The sequence below is a fragment of the Rhinatrema bivittatum genome, chromosome 3, assembly GCF_901001135.1.
Source record: "Rhinatrema bivittatum chromosome 3, aRhiBiv1.1, whole genome shotgun sequence".
NCBI classification, from domain to species: Eukaryota; Metazoa; Chordata; class Amphibia; order Gymnophiona; family Rhinatrematidae; genus Rhinatrema; species Rhinatrema bivittatum.
The window spans coordinates 236,489,141-236,508,250 of record NC_042617.1 but is presented as its reverse complement, the minus strand read 5'-3'; the positions used below and the strand labels follow the sequence as shown (position 1 = coordinate 236,508,250).

Here is a 19,110-nt window from a genome sequence, read left to right as displayed (position 1 = left end):
AAGCTAGATTTGTATGTATTACCCCCATTGTAAGCAAATCTATCTCATGCATATTCATTGTGGATATCCTGAAAATCTAGAATGTTTGTGGCTCTCCAGGACCGGAGTTGACCACCTTTGCTCTAGAACAAAGGGTCATGGGATGAGTGTGAAAAGGGGTAGACAGAAGAAATCTAAGGAAATATTTCTTTAGAGAAAGAGTGGTGGACACATGGAACAGTCTTCCCTGTGAGGGTATCAGTATCAGAATTCAAGCAAACGGGGGGCCCAAACAAGAGGATCTGAGGGAGAGGATGGAGCTATAAAGTTTAGCAGTAGATGAAGATGGGCAGACTAGATGGGCTGTATGGTTCTCATCTGCTGTCATGTTTTCTGTTTCATGTTGCCTTATTACTTATACAGAGCATTTTTTTGCCTCTGCTTTCATCACTAAATAGCATATTACAGAAAATAACTGTTGTAATGAATATAGGCTACATATATTTTTTTTATAAGTATTTTAGAAGCAAATCTGTTTTAGTTGGTATAATTTTGATATAAGAAACCTGAATTCTTGATGTAATAGCAAAAGCACCCAGCATTGACATATCAAGAATGTTTTTCCAAGCAACTTAAACCATGCATTTGTATTTTCATTTAAATCAAAAACTTTGATTGAAGGAAGAGTACAAAACGTTAAAGAAAAAATAATGCATCTAATTCACTTTTGCAAGTTATTAATCAAAAGTATATATTAAGACCTAAATTATCTATGCAGTTAATTAGAAAGATAAGATACATGTTAAACATCTTTCCCTCATTGCAGTCTGCTTTTTTCTATTACATCTTTGCTAACTTCCATCCTCAAATTCTGCAAATTGTCTACACAGTGGAAACAACCAATGCTCAAAAATTAGACCCAAGTTCATCTCTTTTTTCTTAAACTCCTCTCTTTTAATAGGAGAAAGAGATCCACAGTAAAAAAAAAAAAAAAAAAAGGAACTAATTCAGTTTATTGCTCTCTCTATATATATATGAATGTTCTTGAAATGCAAAAGAGTATACTATGTAATTGACTCATCTGATTATATGAAGAACATATTTGTGAGGCCAGACTTTATAAGAAAAATATTACCTTTTGAAGACACCATCAATTTTCCAGACTCCTTGTTCATTTTTCACTTTCATGTAATTGCCAAAAAGCATGCAGTAAACTGTTCCAGCAATTCCAAAGTAATCAGTCTTAAAAACAAACAAAATCATTGTTAATAAAACTACTGAAACTGAAGGATTTTTTCTGCCTCAGCAATTTTTTTCTATTCCTGTGGGCTTCCAGTTCAATCAGAACTGGCCCCTATTGAGCTGTAGGACCATCAAGCTTCATTTCCACCTACCTAGGATTTACCCCCTATTTTTACACTGCTCCACCAAATTCAGTCCAGCCTTCATAATAGCAGTCCCCAGCTACAGACAACAAACCACAGCTCCTGAAGCAACCCGGCTAATGTGGATTCCCCAAGCATGACCACTAGGTGCCAGCACTAAGCAATGACAGACTTCCTCTTCCCCATAGACAGTGAACCCGGTCTTTGACTCATCCCCAGCCATGACCTGAATGGAGAGCATAAGCCTGGCCCAGGAATTGAAACCATGACTTCTATATGGCAGTGCTCAGAACTGACCCATCAAATATTTTAGCTCATCAGAAAATTTTGCTGAAATAAAGATGTATAACAAGGAAAAATAAGAGGTGCTCAAGCAAGGGGAGATAGCTGCCCTTACTGTAGGAGCTCCTGCCAGTCAATGAATGGCATCAATATTGTATCTTAGACAATGTCCCTCCAAACCCCAATCTGGCAAGGATATATATATATCAAAAATAGGATATATATATCCTATATATATAGGAGGGCAAAAAGGCAACAACCTCCCCCCCCCCAAAAAAAAAAAATACAAAAAAACCTTAACCTTTTATTAATGAATAACAAATAGGACTCCAGTTATACAAATTAACAAATGACTTGCAACACCTTATTTAAGAAAATAGTGATCAGTCATGTTCCATGAGTTTATCTGATACATAGATCCTCTAAACTTTAGCAAAAATGTTTTAGCTTTCAAATTGTTGATTAAACCACCACAATGTACCCTTGTTGGGAAAAGTCATCATCCAGAAACAATGATCTCAAAGTTACATGTTAATTAATATTACTTTACATACTATTGTTCACTAGCAGTATTTGTTCTATGTTGTCTTCATTTATTTACATGTTCATTTTGACAGGCTTGCTAACATTTTCTACACAAATTCCTTTGGCAGTACCACTGGATGTAACATAACATCCTCAATATGCCTGCTCCTTAGTGTCTCTCCTTTACCACATCTGAGTCGCCAGTACAAACACAGATTCTTTTTCCACAAGTTATTGAACTAAAAAACAAGCCGGTGCAATATCCGCGAGGGAAAAATGGGCGCTCATGATTGAGCGCTTGCTTTCCTAACACGCCCATCTACCTTTCCTGGGCACGTGATGCAGTAGGCAAATGAGCTGCTGCATTAAAAAGGAGGTGCTAGGGGAAATTGTGCGTCCCTAGTGCCTCCTCAGCATCGGGCTTCCAGGAGAAGTGGCTGTGCATGAGTTAAGAAAATGGATGCTCGTAAACTGAGCATTTTCCTAATCTGACCACCGTCAGGATTTAAAAAACATTTTTTTCCCAGGTTGCTGCTTTCTGTGGTTCCTCCGACTTAATATCACCATGAAGTTGGAGAAACCACAGAAAAGCAGTATTTTCTGCTTTTTAGTTCAACTTTTGGGGCTCCTCAAAACTTAACACCAGCTCCAGACAGGTGTTAATTTTTGAGAGTAGAATGTGCGCATCAGGCGCACGATTATTTTTTTACATTGGGGGTAATAGCTATTAGCCTCATCAAATGGTATTTACATGTGGTGAGCACTATTAGCTACACCCTGGTTTGGATGTGCATTTTAGACGTGGTGATCCCCTTATTGGTCATGGACACGTGTCCAACCATGGGTTAACCCATGCACAAGCTTGAGTGTATGGTACTGAATCTTTGGCTAATATAGAAGAATGAGACAAGTAACACAAACCCTACAGCAAAATCCTGGAAGAAAGAAGCAAAAGTATTCCAATGCAGCAAAGACTGCAGCGGTGGAAAGAAGGCTGAGATCATGCAAGAAGAGAGTATGCTGCCAAGGTTGGTATTAAAGGCCACAGGATAGTAGCGCATATATTATGGATGATGCACAGAAAGCAACATTCTAAAAATATTATAGGACTAAGTACTTATTTATTAATTGGCAGATGTTCATTCTCTGAAGGTAATAATTTCATATAGTCACAATAATAGGTTATGTGACTGTACTGAGTTATGCCAAAGCTGAATGGTCTAGCAAGCGGAACTTTGCCCAGTAACTATCTGTATTTGCATTTATATTGAAAGCAGATTACATGTTTCCACGTACATATATCTGCAAGAAAAACATGCAGAGCCTCTTGAAGGCTGCTTGTCTGCAACCATGCAAGCCTTTGGGCCCCTATAGAAAATGACTAAGTTATGACCACAATTTCAAAAGCATCATACATGGAAAGAATAAGGTATTTCTCACATTCCTTCATGTCTATCCATTGCTTGGTGGAAGTCAGTCTATCCTGGCTCTAACAATTACCATCAAGGATTTTAGTTTCTGTACACATTTGTGAAAATACTGCACCATGTAGAGCTAGTGGGCTGAAATCCATAGAACATATTGTCCCCTGTCACATCCAATATGCCTTCAGGTTCTTTACAGATGTATTGATGATCACGTGTGCTTAGTACACTTCAGTGCCAATTCCACCACCATGAAGTGGTGTGATAACCAACCCAAATTACAGGGCAGTGTGCATTCTATATTTTAAGGCCTGATTCCAAGCATCTGCCACACCCTTATCTGAAGATTCTGGAGAAGTGTATGAATCGGGATAGCTGCAAAATCCGCTGGGTGTTGAAGACAATGAAGGCTGTCTGAATCAAAGAGAATGAACCCTTTGCCTTCTTTGGGTGAGAGGAGCCAGATGACAATCTGTCTCCACAGTCCTGCTTGATGTTGAGGGGGTTCAATGCATTACCAGCACCCAGAGCAAATCCTGCTTCCACTGATGTCAATGCCTTTGATGACAATTCTGAAAGGCTGGACTTATGGTGCCTCAAGTGCTTCTCCATGAGTTCCAAATGGAAAATGCCTCTAGGTGTCATGGTCATGCAGTGACACCCTGGGATGTCATGTGTAGCCCCCAAACACAGAAAACATTTATCACAGGAATCTATTGCACAAGGGGCATTCATTTGAAGCCACTGGCAGGCTTTTCCATAACTGCATGAAAAAGCAAAGGGGCTAAATAAAAAAAATGCAATGACTGAACGCAACATCAGGGGTACAAAAAAAGAACTGAAACTTACAAAAATAACTGAAAAAATCCCTAATGAATGCTAAAGGGTCCCTGTGATGCGATGCTATCCGGTCTTGGATTCAAGAAACTGCAAGGGAGCTGGAGAGCCAAGATCTGTGACTGGTGGGCAGAAAAGACGAGACTTAAGGGGTCCTCGAATGGACATGTCATATCATGCCATGCCGCACATGCCCAATAGGGTATGGTTAAAGATCTAGAACAGAGGTTCCCAAACCTATCCTGAGGGACCCCCCCCCCCCCAGGTATTCAGGTTATCTTCCATGAATATGCATGAGATAAAATTTGCATGCTCTGGAGGCAGTGCATGCAAATTTATCTTATGAATATTCATGGTGAATATCCTGAAAATCTGATTGGCTGGGATAGGTTTAGAACCTCTGTTCTAGATTTTTAACCATGCCCTACTGGGCATGTGTGCCTTGGAATGCTGCTTATATCCAGTTCCAGTGTTCTTGTTCTTTGCGTTTCTTGTAGCTTTTCTCCAGCTCCAGAACTTCGGCACCACGTCTCCACTTTGCCTCTCAGATATGTACCTTCCCACCACGGTGGCCTGATTGCCAAAGCTCAGACTCTCGTGACAGTTTGGACTAGCCCAAACCAGAGGCAAGGGTGTCCAGTACGTTTTTTTCCCCTATGAATTATGTACACTTAAGATGCTTTTTCCCCACAATAGATTTATTGTGGATTTCTCTCTTATGCGACTCTCATCAAGAACAAGATCTGTATAGAAGTACCTGCTCCACTAGACCTCTAGGATATGATCAACAGCTATGGAGAGATGATGAACATACAGCCTAGGTCTTGCACGATTCTCTGCTGGCGCTCCAGTTTCCTAACGTGCTTTTGGGCCCACAACAGATTCCTCTCAAAGCTGATCTCGCAGCATGTCTGTGAAGAAATGGCCCTAAAACCCCTTCTTAACCTGTTCAAGGCCAGGCATCTAGCCTGGTCCACCTTAACAGCCAGAAAGACAGAAAGATTTGGGGGCAGGGCCCCTCAAGAATAAGAGCTGGTAGTAGGCAGGCCAGGCCCAGGTCTCCACAAGGCAACACCTGCCACATTGTTGTCTTAATGTTGAATCCTGTATGTGAATGTTGAAGGCATTTGTGAATACTGCTGAAGGTAAGCAGACATTCTGTTATTTCATGTGCACTATAAATAAAAGCACTCAAAGAAGCCTTGTCCGTTCATTTACCATGCCACAAGGTTCAAAGACTCCAGTCCAGTCTGTTTCCACAACACTTCCGAAGACTCCAATCCAGACAGTGTCTGCAGCACCATCAAAAGCTTGGCTTCAAATAGTGAGTGCTACAGGAGACTGAGCCAGTTGTTCCTGCCATGTCGCCACTCCCAACCAAGCCAGTTCCTGCTACGACTCTGCTTCAAGCCGAGCCAATTCCTGTCACAACTCCTCCTAGCCGAGCCAGTTCCTTTCATGGCTTTGCTGCAAGCCAAGCTAGTTCCTATCACATCTCTGTTCCTGGCCATGTGAGCAAAATCAAAGATTCCATGCCAGGTTGTCCTAGATTCCTAGAAGCTCCAGCCCTTGCACTGATGAGGTCAAAGGCAGCTGTTACCACAACTCCAGTGCCTGCCTTTGCACTGGTGAATTCAAAGTCTACTGTTCCTTCAGTTCCATTTCCTGTTTGTATACCAGTGAAGTCAAAGCCAGATGTTATCACAGCTCTAGTGGGTTACCTTGGTCGTACCTGCTTCAGGTCCAGGATAGGTGAAGGACCCCTCTTTCTTTAGGACATAAAGCAAAGGAATTATCATCCTAAATCTTCCTGCATCCTTGATGCTGGGATTACAGTCCTCAAGTCAAAGTCCCTGCAAGGTAGATCTTACCTCCCCCTCTTTCCTTGATTTAGCGATGATCAGGAACCGAAACGTTGTCAGAAAATGGAATTAGCAAAAAAACACAGCATGCTCATCTTTGTTGAGTGGCTTTCTTTTGGTCTTTCAGGATCCACTGAATTGTCATAATGTGGTCCATTCCACTCCATTTTTTTTTTAAACCAGGATTTGAATTCCCTCAAGTCTTGATTCCTACTGTGAGATGAGTAACTGCTAGATGGGGGCCTTCATTCTACCCCATTCAAGTTTTCCAGGCCTTTGCTGAACCAGAGCCTATCCTTAAAGTTTATGTTCAAGCTTACTCTTCCAGTGCTGCCTCTAGAAGAGTAAGCTTGAACATAAGATGTACGAGTAAGGTGGAGACATGGTGCCTCTGACAGAGCAGAGCTGAAGGCACAGAGAGTGGGGCATTGTGTATCTCACTCCTGGCAAGCTAAAATGAGGTAATTGGGGGGGGGGGAGGGTATGAGGAGGGTTGTGGTGAAGGGGGGCTGGCACCTCTTAATATCTTTGCAGGCAGGTACGTGGGAGGCAGGCCAATTGCATGATTTATTGTAAACTAGTTTGGAGGTGATGACAGCATGGCCCAATAGGGCCTTTGTAAGATGTGCTGGAGGAGGGAGGGGATTGGCCCACTGGCACTTTTTTTTTTTGTTTGGTTATGACAGCACTACCTAGCTGGCCACACAAGACTGGATAACTAAAAAAAACAAAAAAAACAAAACCAACTTACACCTGGCTATATTCAAATATAGCTGGCTAGGTCTTTTAGTTATCCGGCTACATGTACCCGGATAACTTTAGGTTATTACATTCAGCAGGATTTTTATTATCTTGAATATACGGAACAAGTTATCAGCCAATGGTAGACGGATCAAGTGTCCACCAAATGGCCAATCAAATATTGGCCTCATGTTGAAATCCCAAGTTTAGTATGTTGTGGCAGTTAAAAAGCAAATAGAATATTAGGAAATATATGGAAAAGAATGCATAACAAAACAGAATATCATAATGATTCTGAGAGATGTATGGTGTGTGGCTGCACCTTGAGTACCACATGCAGTTCTGGTTGCTCCATTTCAACGAAATATACAGACACATAAGAACATAAGAACATAAGAAAATGCCATACTGGGTCAGACCAAGGGTCCATCAAGCCCAGCATCCTGTTTCCAACAGTGGCCAATCCAGGCCATAAGAACCTGGCAAGTACCCAAAAACTAAGTCTATTCCATGTAACCATTGCTAATGGCAGTGGCTATTCTCTAAGTGACACACTAGAAAAGTTACAGAGAAGGGCAACAAAAATGATAATGTGAATGGAATGGCTCCCTTATGAAGAAAAGCTAAACAGATTAGGGTTCTTCAGCTTGGAGACAAGATGACAGAAGGGATATGATAGGTTTTTTTTATATATAATATACTAGGGAAAATACATGTGTACTAAGGAAAACATCAATAATCAAATTAAATAGCATTTCCCTCATAGTCCAACATAAACACATAGGGAACTGAAATGCCAAACATACACCACCATATCAACCTGGATGACTATTAATAGATCTTTTATCAGAAATAAAGGTTTCTAGATGTAAAGGATCCATAAAAATAAACTTATTCTTTTGATATTCAAACATTTACACAGAAAAGGTAAAATATTCCCCCTTTATCAAAAACCTTATTGTAGCAGAAGAAACTGCTTTCTCCTAATTTGCGTAGATCTAGTTACGTCTGGAAAAATTTGAATCCATTGGCCACAGAAGAAGTTTCTACAAGAAAAATATTTTTGAAACAGTAAGTCCCTATCCTTTTCAGAGCAAAAAGAAAACTAATAAAGCTGCCCTAACAGGGACATTTGTCAATAGAAGCTTCTAGAAAGGTAGATAGATTTGGGCTAGCTGGTATCAAAACATCTTCACCCTAGTCCCTATCTTTTTTATAATTGGGTACATAATATATTTTTAAAATACTTTTGTCTACAGGATAACAAAATATCATGAATATATTTTTTGAACAATTCAATTGGTGACAACAATCTTGTAACCAGAAAATTTAAAAAACGTAAATTCTTAGCCCTCTGAACAATATTTAGAGCTTCTGATTATGAAGTAACAAACTATCATACCTATAAGGGAGCCCGGACCGACGTGCCGCAAATGCGCAGTAGAGAGCAGCTCTACTGCGCATGCGAGCACGTCGGCCAGAGCAGAGCGTCCCCCCCCCCCCCCCCCGAAACAAAAATGGCGCCTGCTCCTTAGGAGCAGGAGCGGCGGCGGCAGGAGCGACGAGCGGGAGGAGCAGGAGCGGCGACGGCGACAAGCAGGAACAGCGGCGGCGCGCGAGGGAGGGAGGAGTAGTAGCGGCGGCGACGCGCGCGTGGGAGGGAGGAGCAGTAGCGCGCGCGCGCAAGGGAGGGACACCCCCCCGTCTGCCGGTTGTGATCAGCTGAAAGGGGAGGGAGGAGGAGAGAGTGAGGAGAGTGAGCTGAGGGGAGGGGGAGGGAGGAGAGAGTGGGGAGAGGAGAGGGAGAATAGAGTGAGGTGGAGAGAGGAGATGGAGAATAGAGTGGGGAGGTGGAGGGAGGAGAGAGTGAGTGGGTGGAGGTGAGAGGGAGGGAGGAGAGAGTGAGGTGAGGGGAGGAGCTGGGAGAAGAATAGAGGGGGGAGGTGAGAGGAAGGGGGGGGAGGAGTGACGAGTGATGTGGTGTGGGGAGGGAGTGGGAAGGAAATAGACCGAATTTTTTTTTACAATGAAGCCCGTTGTTACGGGCCTTAACGGCTAGTCTTAATAAAGGATGAGTTTAGCAATTTGCAATGTAAAGAGCAGAGTACATAGAACACTTCCAAAGAAGTTATATGGGCCTCACAATTTTCAATCTTTATTTTAGAATCACCCATAAGAGAAACTGCTGGACATAGTTTGTTATGGTGTTATCAATTTTGGCCAAAAAACAAAATCGGAAGCCAATCAATAATGCTGGAAAGCAGAACAAACAGTAGTGATCGGTGTATCAGGGGATTCTTTAATGGTATAGTGCCCGACTCTGGCCGAGTTTCGCTCGCGCAGGAGCTGCCTCAGGGGCTACTGTACCAATGGCTACTTGTCTTATGTCACACTTTCAATGTGACAAACATTACACCCATGTTAATTGTGAATCCTTAGTGATTAATTGCATTCAGTGCTTTCAAAATGGAATGCCAAAATTGGTGGTGGGGGTTTTCTGTGTCACGTAGTTGGGAGGATAAAAAGGTACAGTAGCCCCTGAGGCAGCTCCTGCGAGAGCGAAACTCGGCCAGAGTCGGGCAATATAGCAATAAAGAATCCCTTGATACACCGATCACTACCGTTTTATCAATTTTGGCTACGGCCCTCCAAACATTTATTAAAGTCACTTGGGAAGGTTGTTCTAGATTTCCCACTGGAGATAGTACAGTTTGTTGGGAAATTTCATCTTCCCCTTCTTGAGATTTGGGGGGGGGGGGGGCAACTGCAATTCAAAATCCACAACAGACTGTCCCACTGTCTGAGTTGGTGGGAGGTTCTGGCCTGGCTCAGCGAAGCCCCAGAACTAGGTGAGGCTTCCAGAGAGGGCTATTGTGCCAGCCGTTGCACATGGTTATCCATTGGCCCATGCACCACTGAGGGGGTTGGAGAGGAAGCCCATACCTTTCTCATACAAAAAGATGTTCCAAATACAGAGGGGGAGGGGTGGGGATTTTCATAAGGGGTGTGCCCATTTGGTATATGGCAGCGTGCCACAGGGATGCTGCTTTTATGCATTCCGGTTGCTGCGATGATGTCAGCAGGGAGGCTCGGGTAGTTAGGCAGGCAGATGGTCTCCCATGACTCCGGCAATCTCTCAGGGTTTCTCCCTGGCAGCGGCTCTTCTCTCACTGGGGGATATGATAGTTTTATAAAATGAGTAGGGTGGAACAGATAACTAGGAGATGGTACATAGACAGATTTCTGAATTTTGTGATACAAATGATAAATTGAACAGGGCTCAAGCCAGATTCCGTGCTGGATAAAAGTACAGAGACTGTGATGTTGCCAATGATTAATGCGATCTTACCACGATTACATGATTTTTCCTGACTTTTCAAGTATGTTCGATTTGGTAGATTTGATTTTGTTTAAGAGGCCAGATTTTGAAACTGGATTATCTCTTTTTTGCAGGGTAAGTTTCAAAGGGGTCAATCAGAGTTTAAGCGATGTGAAGCAAGGTATTCTACAAGGTTTCTTCCTTGCCCTGCTTCTTTTTAATATATTTTTTAAAGCTTTTGGGTAAGCTTATTCGGTCTTTTGGTTTGCCCATATATTTATGTGGATGACATACAGTTTTGATAGTTTCCTGGGGAGAGGCTCAGTGGAGACAAATAATCAGATTGTGTGTTTGAGTGGTTGAAAGAAAATGGATTTTAAACTCACAAAAGATGGAGTGATTGCAGCTGGCACCATCAATTACTGGTTGTTTAACTCCTTCAGAGGAGGTCAGTCTCCGGGAGTTAGACTGAATTCAAGGGCTATCCATGGAAAGACATATTGCATTGGTTCTTAAAACAGGCTTATGTGAAACTGAAACTGGTGAGACGAGAATTGTCTTAGAGAAGTATTGAAAAACGGACCATATGCACAAGTGTTATCTCAGCTTTATTATTGTAATGTGCTTTATCTAGAATTCCCAGGGAAATTAACCTGTAAGTTACCGATTATACAGAATGCTGCTGCGTGAATCTTAAAGAGTGCTTGGTGGGTTCTGGATGCATCCTTACTGTTACAGCTAAATTGGTTGCCTATTCTATTACGGCAGTGGTTCCTAATCTGGAGTCCATGGACCTTCAGGGGTCTGTGAGGCCATCCCAGGGGATCCTCCAGAAGGTATGCTAGTAAGTATAGCTAGGGAGAAAATGAGCAGGCTGATACTACCTGTGATTGGTTAAGCTATAGCCACAAGCCAGGGCCATTAGAATGCAGCCTATTATGGCCCCAAAAACATCACCCATATTGCTGCAGAAGAGGAAGCAATCTTGTAGCTAGGAACTGCACACTCAAGTTGATGTAGCATCCTCTCTCACCGAGGATTGCTTGGAAAATTCTCTGCCTGGTACGAAGATGGCGGACTTCACGCATCATATAGATAGGATTTTAGATAGTGCTCGGGAGAAGCAGGCAGTCTTGGTACACGTGGGAACCAATGACATAGGAAAGTGCAGGAGGGAAATTCTGGAAGCCAAATTTAGGGTTTTAGGAAGAAAGTTGAAATCTAGAACCTCCAGGATAGCATTCTCAGAAATGGGAGCATTTCCATGTGCAGAACCCCAGAGGCAGGCAGAGCTCCAGAGTCTCAATGTATGGATGAGACGATGGTGCAGGGAAGAGGGTTTTTGGTTTGTTAGGAATTGGGCTTTATTTGGGAAATGAGGGACTTTTTCTGGAAGGATGGACGTCACCTTAACCAGAGTGGAACCAGACTGCTGACACTAACCTTTAAAAAGGAGATAGCACAGCTATTAAAGTAGATGAGGGGGAAAGTCGACAGTAACTCAAGAAGTGCATGGTTTGGGTGATGCATCTTTGAAGGATACTAAGAGAACAGGGAAAATATAGCATCCCAGTATAGAGGTTGCAATGAATGCTAAAGTGGACCAGGTGTCTAAGTAAAGTGCAGAATCATTTGAAATTAACCCTGTCAACTGATTAGCAGGTTCTTAATGAAAACAAAAAACATACTTTGAAATGTCTGCATACAAATGCTAGAAGTCTAAAAAAATAAGATGAGAGAGTTAGATTGTATAGCACTGAATGAAGAGGTAGATATAACTGGCATCTCAGAGACCTGGTCGAAGGAGGATAACCAATGGGCCACTGTGATACCAGGGTACAAATTATATCAAAATGATAAGATGATCAAATTGGTGGAGGGGTAGCACTATATGTTAAAGAGAGCATTGAGTCAAACAGGATAAAAGTTCTGCAGGAAACAAAATACAATGTTGATTCTTTATGGATATAAATTCCAGCTGAAAAGGGGAATAAAATAGTAGTGAGGGTGAAATGCTAAAAGAAATTAGGGAAGCAAACAAAACCAGCAGCTCAGTAATGTTGAGATTACTTACCTGATAATCTCCTTTTCCTTAGTGTAGACAGATGGACTCAGAACGAATGGGTATGGTATGCTCGTGCTAGCAGTTGGAGACGGATCTGACATCAGCACGGGTATATATACCCCCACAGGAAGCGTAGCAACTCAGTAATCTTCCTTGCAAAAGCTGTTATGGATGTGTGTGTACTGACGCCCAGTGAACTAGTGAAACAGGATTCCCCTGACCGATTGACAGTAGCTGGAGACCGCCAGCATTCCCAAACGGAAGGCGTCGACACCTGGCAAATGACATGGCTTACCTTGAATCGGTGAAACCCATGTACACAGGCAGCTGGGCGGGATGCTGAGTCCATCTGTCTACACTAAGGAAAAGGAGATCATCAGGTAAGTAATCTCAACATTTCCTGGCGTGTAGCCAGATGGACTCAGAACGAATGGGATGTACAAAAGCTTTACTCCCAGCCTGGGCGGGAGGCTGCCTGAGGCCCGTGTAGGACTGCCCTCGCAAATGCTGTGTCCTCCCTGGCCTGGACATCCAGACGGTAGAACCTGGAGAAGGTATGGAGGGAGGACCACGTCGCCGCTTTGCATATTTCTGCCGGCGACAGAATCCTGGATTCTGCCCAAGATGTCGCTTGTGCTCTGGTAGAATGAGCCTTGACTTGTAGAGGCGGAGACTTCCCGGCCTCTACGTAAGCTGCTCCGATAACTTCTTTAATCCAGCGGGCGATGGTGGGCCGAGAGGCCGCTTCTCCTTGTCTTTTCCCGCTGTGCAGGACGAACAGATGGTCCGTCTTTCGTACTGCTTCTGTCATTTCTAGGTATCTGGGCAGTAATCTGCCGATGTCGAGATGGCGTAGCAAACGCCCTTCTTCTGATTTCTTCAAACCCGCCGTGGTTGGCAAGGATATGGTTTGGTTAAGATGAAACTGTGAAACCACTTTAGGTAGAAAAGAGGGAACCGTGCGAAGATGGATAGCCTCCGGGGTGATCCTGAGAAAGGGATCACGGCAGGACAGTGCTTGTAGCTCCGAGATGCGGCGTGCTGAACACACTGCCAGCAAGAATACCACCTTCAAAGTTAGAGAACGTAGAGACAAGCCCCGAAGGGGTCTGAAGGTGGATCCCGCGAGGAAGTCCAAAACAAGGTTGAGGTTCCACAGAGGAACTGGCCACTTCAGTGGCGGACGAATGTGCTTGACTCCTTTCAGGAAGCGAGAAACATCTGGGTGCTTGGCAATAGTCTTGCCGTCCCTCCTGGGCCCGTAGCAAGACAGCGCAGCCACCTGAACCTTGATGGAGCTGAGGGAGAGACCCTTCTGAAGCCCATCCTGCAGGAAATCTAAAACAATCGGAATTGTGGTCGCATGTGGGTTGGTGCCATGAGTGTCGCACCATGCTTCAAATACTCTCCAGATCCTTACGTAGGTGAGGGATGTGGAAAACTTGCGAGCTCGGAGGAGTGTATCTATCACGGGCTCCGAATAGCCTCTTTTCTTCAGTCTAGCCCTCTCAATGGCCAGACCGTAAGAGAGAATTGAGTCGGATCCTCGTGGAGGATGGGACCTTGACGTAGAAGGTCCCGGAGAGGAGGCAGGGGAAGGGGCTCCCCTGCCAGTAGTCTTCTCATGTCCGCGTACCAGGGTCTTCTTGGCCAGTCTGGTGCCACTAGAAGAACTAGGCCCCGGTGTTTCTGAATCTTGTGGATGATGGCGCCCAGCAGAGGCCACGGAGGAAAGGCGTATAGCAGAGTCCCTGGAGGCCATGGCTGAACCAGGGCGTCGATTCCGTGTGAGAACGGATCGTGCTTGCGGCTGAAGTATCTGGGTACTTAAGCATTGGACTTGTCAGCTAGTAAGTCCATGTCCGGAATTCCCCAGTGATCTACAATCATCTGGAAGGCTGTGGGTGACAGCTGCCACTCTCCCGGATCTAGGCTTTCTCTGCTGAGGAAGTCTGCCGCGGTGTTGTCCTTCCCGGCAATATGAACGGCGGAGATGTCCTGGAGATTCGCCTCTGCCCAAGCCATCAGCGGGGCTATCTCCAGAGATACCTGTTGGCTTCTGGTTCCGCCCTGACGGTTGATGTATGCCACCGTGGTGGCGTTGTCGGACATCACTCTGACTGCACTGTTCTTCAGTCTGTGAGCAAATCGTAGGCATGCCAATCGGACTGCCCGTGCCTCTAGGCGGTTGATGTTCCACGCTGACTCTTCTCTGTTCCACCGCCCTTGTGTGGTGAGTTCTTCGCAGTGTGCTCCCCAGCCGCTCAGGCTGGCATCCGTGGTGAGCAGAGTCCACGTGGGGGAGGACATCTTCGACCCCCTGCTCATGTGGTTGGGCTGCAACCACCACCGTAATTGGGTCCGCACTCTGGCTGGTAGAGGTAGATGCACGGAGTAGTTCCGGAAGTGGGGACGCCAGCGCGAGAGCAGGGAGCGCTGTAGAGGTCTCATATGGGCCCTTGCCCAAGACACCACCTTCCAGGGTGGATGCCATGAGGCCGAGCACCTGCAGATAATCCCAAGCTATGGGCCGACTGGCTCCCATCAAGTACCGGAGACGCGTCTGAAATTTTAACCTTCTCTTGGTAGTGAGACTGACTGTGTCTGCCTGGGTGTCGAACTGGACTCCCAGGTATTCCAGTGACTGGGAAGGCTGTAGGCAACTCTTGCTGAGGTTGACTACCCAGCCCAAGCTTTCCAGAAGGGCAATCACTCTGTCGGTTGCCCGATGGCTCTCCTCTCGTGATTCCGCCCTGATCAGCCAATCGTCTAGGTAGGGATGGACAAGGATTCCTTCCCGTCTGAGTGCCGCTGCAACCACTACGACCACCTTGGTGAAGGTCCGCGGTGACGTGGCTAACCCGAAGGGCAGAGCCCAGAATTGGAAGTGGCGTCCCAGAACCTTGAAGCGTAGATAGCGCTGATGATCCGGATGGATCGGGATATGCAGGTAGGCTTCTGACAATTCTAAGGCCGTGAGGAATTCTCCTGGCTGTACTGCGGTCTTAACTGAGCGCAGAGTTTCCATGCAAAACCTCGGGACCCGTAAGTATCGATTGACTGACTTGAGGTCCAGTACAAGCCGAAAGGTGCCCCCTTTCTTGGGTACCATGAAATAAATAGAATAGTGTCCAGAATTCACTTCCCATGCAGGTACTGGGATGATGGCTTTCAAGGACAGGAGCCTCGCCAGGGTAGCTTCCAATGCTGCCTTCTTGTGTATGGGACATGAAGATTCCACAAACTTGTCTGGAGGGAGATGATGAAAGTCCAGATAATACCCCTCTCGGATGATGGCGAGGACCCACTGGTCCGACGTAATCTCGACCCATCTGGGGTAGAAGAGGGTTAACCTGCCCCCTATGGCTCCGTCCCCCAGATGAAGCGGCAGATTCTCATTGGGAGGCGCGGCCGGGACCGGAACCCAGACCGGCTCCCCTCTTGCGCTGCTTGATCCGAAAGGACTGACTCCTGGCCGGAGGACGAGGCGCCTGGTAGCGACTCCTATAGGGAGTGAAGCGCTGGGAGCTTCTACCCCTAGAGGGCCTTGGAAAGGCGCGCTGGTTCCTTCTGAACCGATCTTCCGGCAGTCGAGGTATTGGAGAGGCGCCCCATGTGCTGGCTAGTCTATCAAGGTCGCTGCCAAACAGGAAAGAGCCCTTAAAGGGCATTCTGGTGAGGCGTGTCTTCGAAGGAGCACCGGCTGACCAATTCCGGATCCAGAGCTGCCTCCTGGCTGCTACGGAGGATGAGATCCCCTTAGCTGTTGTCCGGACTAGGTCAGATGTAGCATCCGTGAGGAACGAGAGAGCTGACTCCATGTCTGCTGCTGGAGCATTGTTCCTGACCTGTGACAAACAGGAACGCGTCACCACTGTGCAGCAGGTTGCGATCCGCAAAGATAGAGCTGCCACCTCAAAGGTCTGTTTCAGAATGGCGTCCAATCGCCGGTCATGAGGCTCCTTGAGGGCCGCCCCCCCCTTCAACTGGAATGGTAGTGCGCTTAACCACAGCGCTAATCAAGGCGTCCACCTGAGGGCACGCCAGCAGTTCCTGAATAGCCAGTGCCAGGGGATACATACCTGTCAGGGCCCGACCCCCTTTGAATGAGGCCGCTGGAGCAGCCCATTCTAAATCTATCAGTTGTTGTGCGGCTTGCAAGAATGGAAAACGGCGGGCTGTAGGACGAAGACCTTCCAGCAGGGGGTTCTGCGCAGAGGGTACTGTAGCGCTGGGACCTGTAATATCCAACTCCGCAAGGCATTGAGATACCAGGTCGGAGAGATCCTCTTTAGGGAAGAACCGCCTCATAGTTCAGTATGGCTCAATCCCTGAGGGAAGTTCCCCCTTGTCCGGGGATTCGGACTCGTCCGGTGAAACATCAGGGTCCGTCTGAACCGGACTGTCTGGAGGCGGGAGATCCTGCCCACGATACGGGCATGAAGGTCCAGGAACAGGATCCGCTGGAGCCGCAACCGCAACAGCAACAGCAGCAGCAGGAACCGCAGGAACAGCAGGGCCTGGACGGGAAGCTGTTTTGCAATCTGGACAAAAGCATGAATTCCCTTAAAGAGATCCACCCAGGAAATGGAAGCAGTCTCTAATCGCCGGGGTACTAGGTCCCCCGGGATTCCAGGTTGGTCGAGACTGCCCGCTAAATCCGGGGTAGCCCCTGGGGAACTGTCAGCAAACCGTGGCTGAGACTGGTCCTGGCCCGAGGGTCCCACGGCCTCCTCACATTGGGCACAAAGTGAGTCTGGCTCTTCACTGTGCATGGCTCTACGCTGGCATGCGGAGCTGAGGCCGAGGGCTTTAATGCCGGAGGCAGGAGGCGCCCCCGCTGAAGACGCTGAGGCGTTCTGTTCCATTGAAAAGTATGCGCTTAATAATATGCGGCAGCAATGTACGCTTAATATAACAGGCGCACAAGAATATGCGGCAGCAATGTACGCGCAATACAACAGACGCTGAACAATATGCGACAGCAATATACGCTTAATACAACAGGCGCTCAATAGAACAGGCGCTCAATAGAACAGGCGCTTAATAATATGCGGCAGTAATATACGCTCAATGGTATCCAATATGCTCTTAGCAATATAGCAATATGCGGTTAGCAATACACGCTCAATAGTATTCAATATGCTCTCAGCAATATGCGGTCAGCAATATACGCACAATGGTATGCAATATGCTCTCAGCAATATGCGGTCAGCAATATACGCACAATGATATATATAATATGCGCTTAGTCATAGACAGGCGCCTATCATGGGCGCTCAATACCTGAACAAGGCCAACAAAATGGCGCCCTCCACGGCATGCCACGCCACCGATCCTCGTCCCTCGGAGACCAAAAGTAAGAGATGTACGCCTTACCTGATCCTCGGCGCTTCCCGGCTGGAACCCGGGCGGTCTCCGGCTGCAAGGGGAGAGGGCAAGTACCTTCACCGCCGCGTTTGAGGATATGCACCCGCTGCCTCGTCCACACCGGGACCGAGGCACCTCGCTCGCCACACCCGAGCCTCGCCCGGGGGCTACGTCCCTGCCGCGATTCGGCCACCGGACCGAGGTCTTAAACCTCCGGGGGATCGCGGAAATCACCCCGGGAAACTCAACTGGGGGAGGGACCCCAAGGGTATCACCGCAGGAGTGCGGGGCTCGACGTTGCAGTAGAAATTTAGTAAAAAGAAAGTAGAAAATATAAAGTAGATTGGAAACACGCTCAGCGAGCGTGCAGGCTCTCCAAACTGCTTTGGAGACGGAAATTACTGAGTTGCTACGCTTCCTGTGGGGGTATATATACCCGTGCTGACGTCAGATCCGTCTCCAACTGCTAGCACGAGCATACTATACCCATTCGTTCTGAGTCCATCTGGCTACACGCCAGGAAATAATGGGTGATTTCAATTACCCCAGTACTGACTGGGTGAATATTACATCAGGACATTCTACAGAGGTAAAATTATCCAAGATAAAATAAATGACTGCTTCATGGGGCAACTGATAAAAGAACCAACAAGAGAGGAAACTGTTTTAGACCTAGTCTTTAATAGAAAAGAGTATTTGGTGCGAGAGGTAAGTGTTGGAGCCACTTGGAAACAGTGAGCGCATCATGATCAAATTTGACCTAATAACTGAAGGGAACCCACTAAAGACATTTCCTGCAACAGCATTTAACTTTCAAAAAGGTGACTATGTTAAAATGAGGAAAATTGTTAGGAAAAATCTGAAAGGAGCAACTGCAAAGGTTAAGAGTTTAGATCAGGAATAGACGTTGTTTAAAAATACCATCTTGGAAGCCCAGACCAGATGAATTCCAGGCATTAGAAGGTGGAAGGAAGTCTAAACGATTACCAGCACGGTTAAAAGGTGAGATGAGAGAGGCTGTAATATCTAAAAGAACAGCTTTCAAGAAATGGAAAAGGGATCCGCATGAAGAAAACAGAAATAGCATATGCACTGGCAAAAGTCAGATGCAAAGCAAGAATATGAAAAGAAGCTTGCCATGGAAGCAAAAGCTCAAACTTTCAGGAACATTCAAGGTAATGCAAGGGAGTCAGTTGGTCCAACCAGATCCTCCCACGCAGGTACCCTACATACTCCCTCTCTTAAAATTGCTCATCTCACTTCCACGAGAGAAAGGGCCTTTACCATAGCGGGCCCTACACTCTGGAACACTCTTCCCACC

At 46.1% G+C, this 19,110-nt stretch overlaps 1 protein-coding gene across 3 annotated transcripts in view; it reads right to left on the bottom strand.

Moving 5' to 3' along the window:
- BUB1 (BUB1 mitotic checkpoint serine/threonine kinase) overlaps window positions 1-19,110 on the bottom strand; it is a 403,183-nt gene that overhangs the window by 13,167 nt on the left and 370,906 nt on the right. For all 3 annotated transcript variants that reach the window (XM_029594322.1, XM_029594320.1, XM_029594321.1), the window contains one exon: window positions 1,115-1,221. In XM_029594322.1, the coding sequence (XP_029450182.1) occupies window positions 1,115-1,221 (107 nt within the window). The remainder of the gene's footprint in view (window positions 1-1,114; window positions 1,222-19,110) is intronic.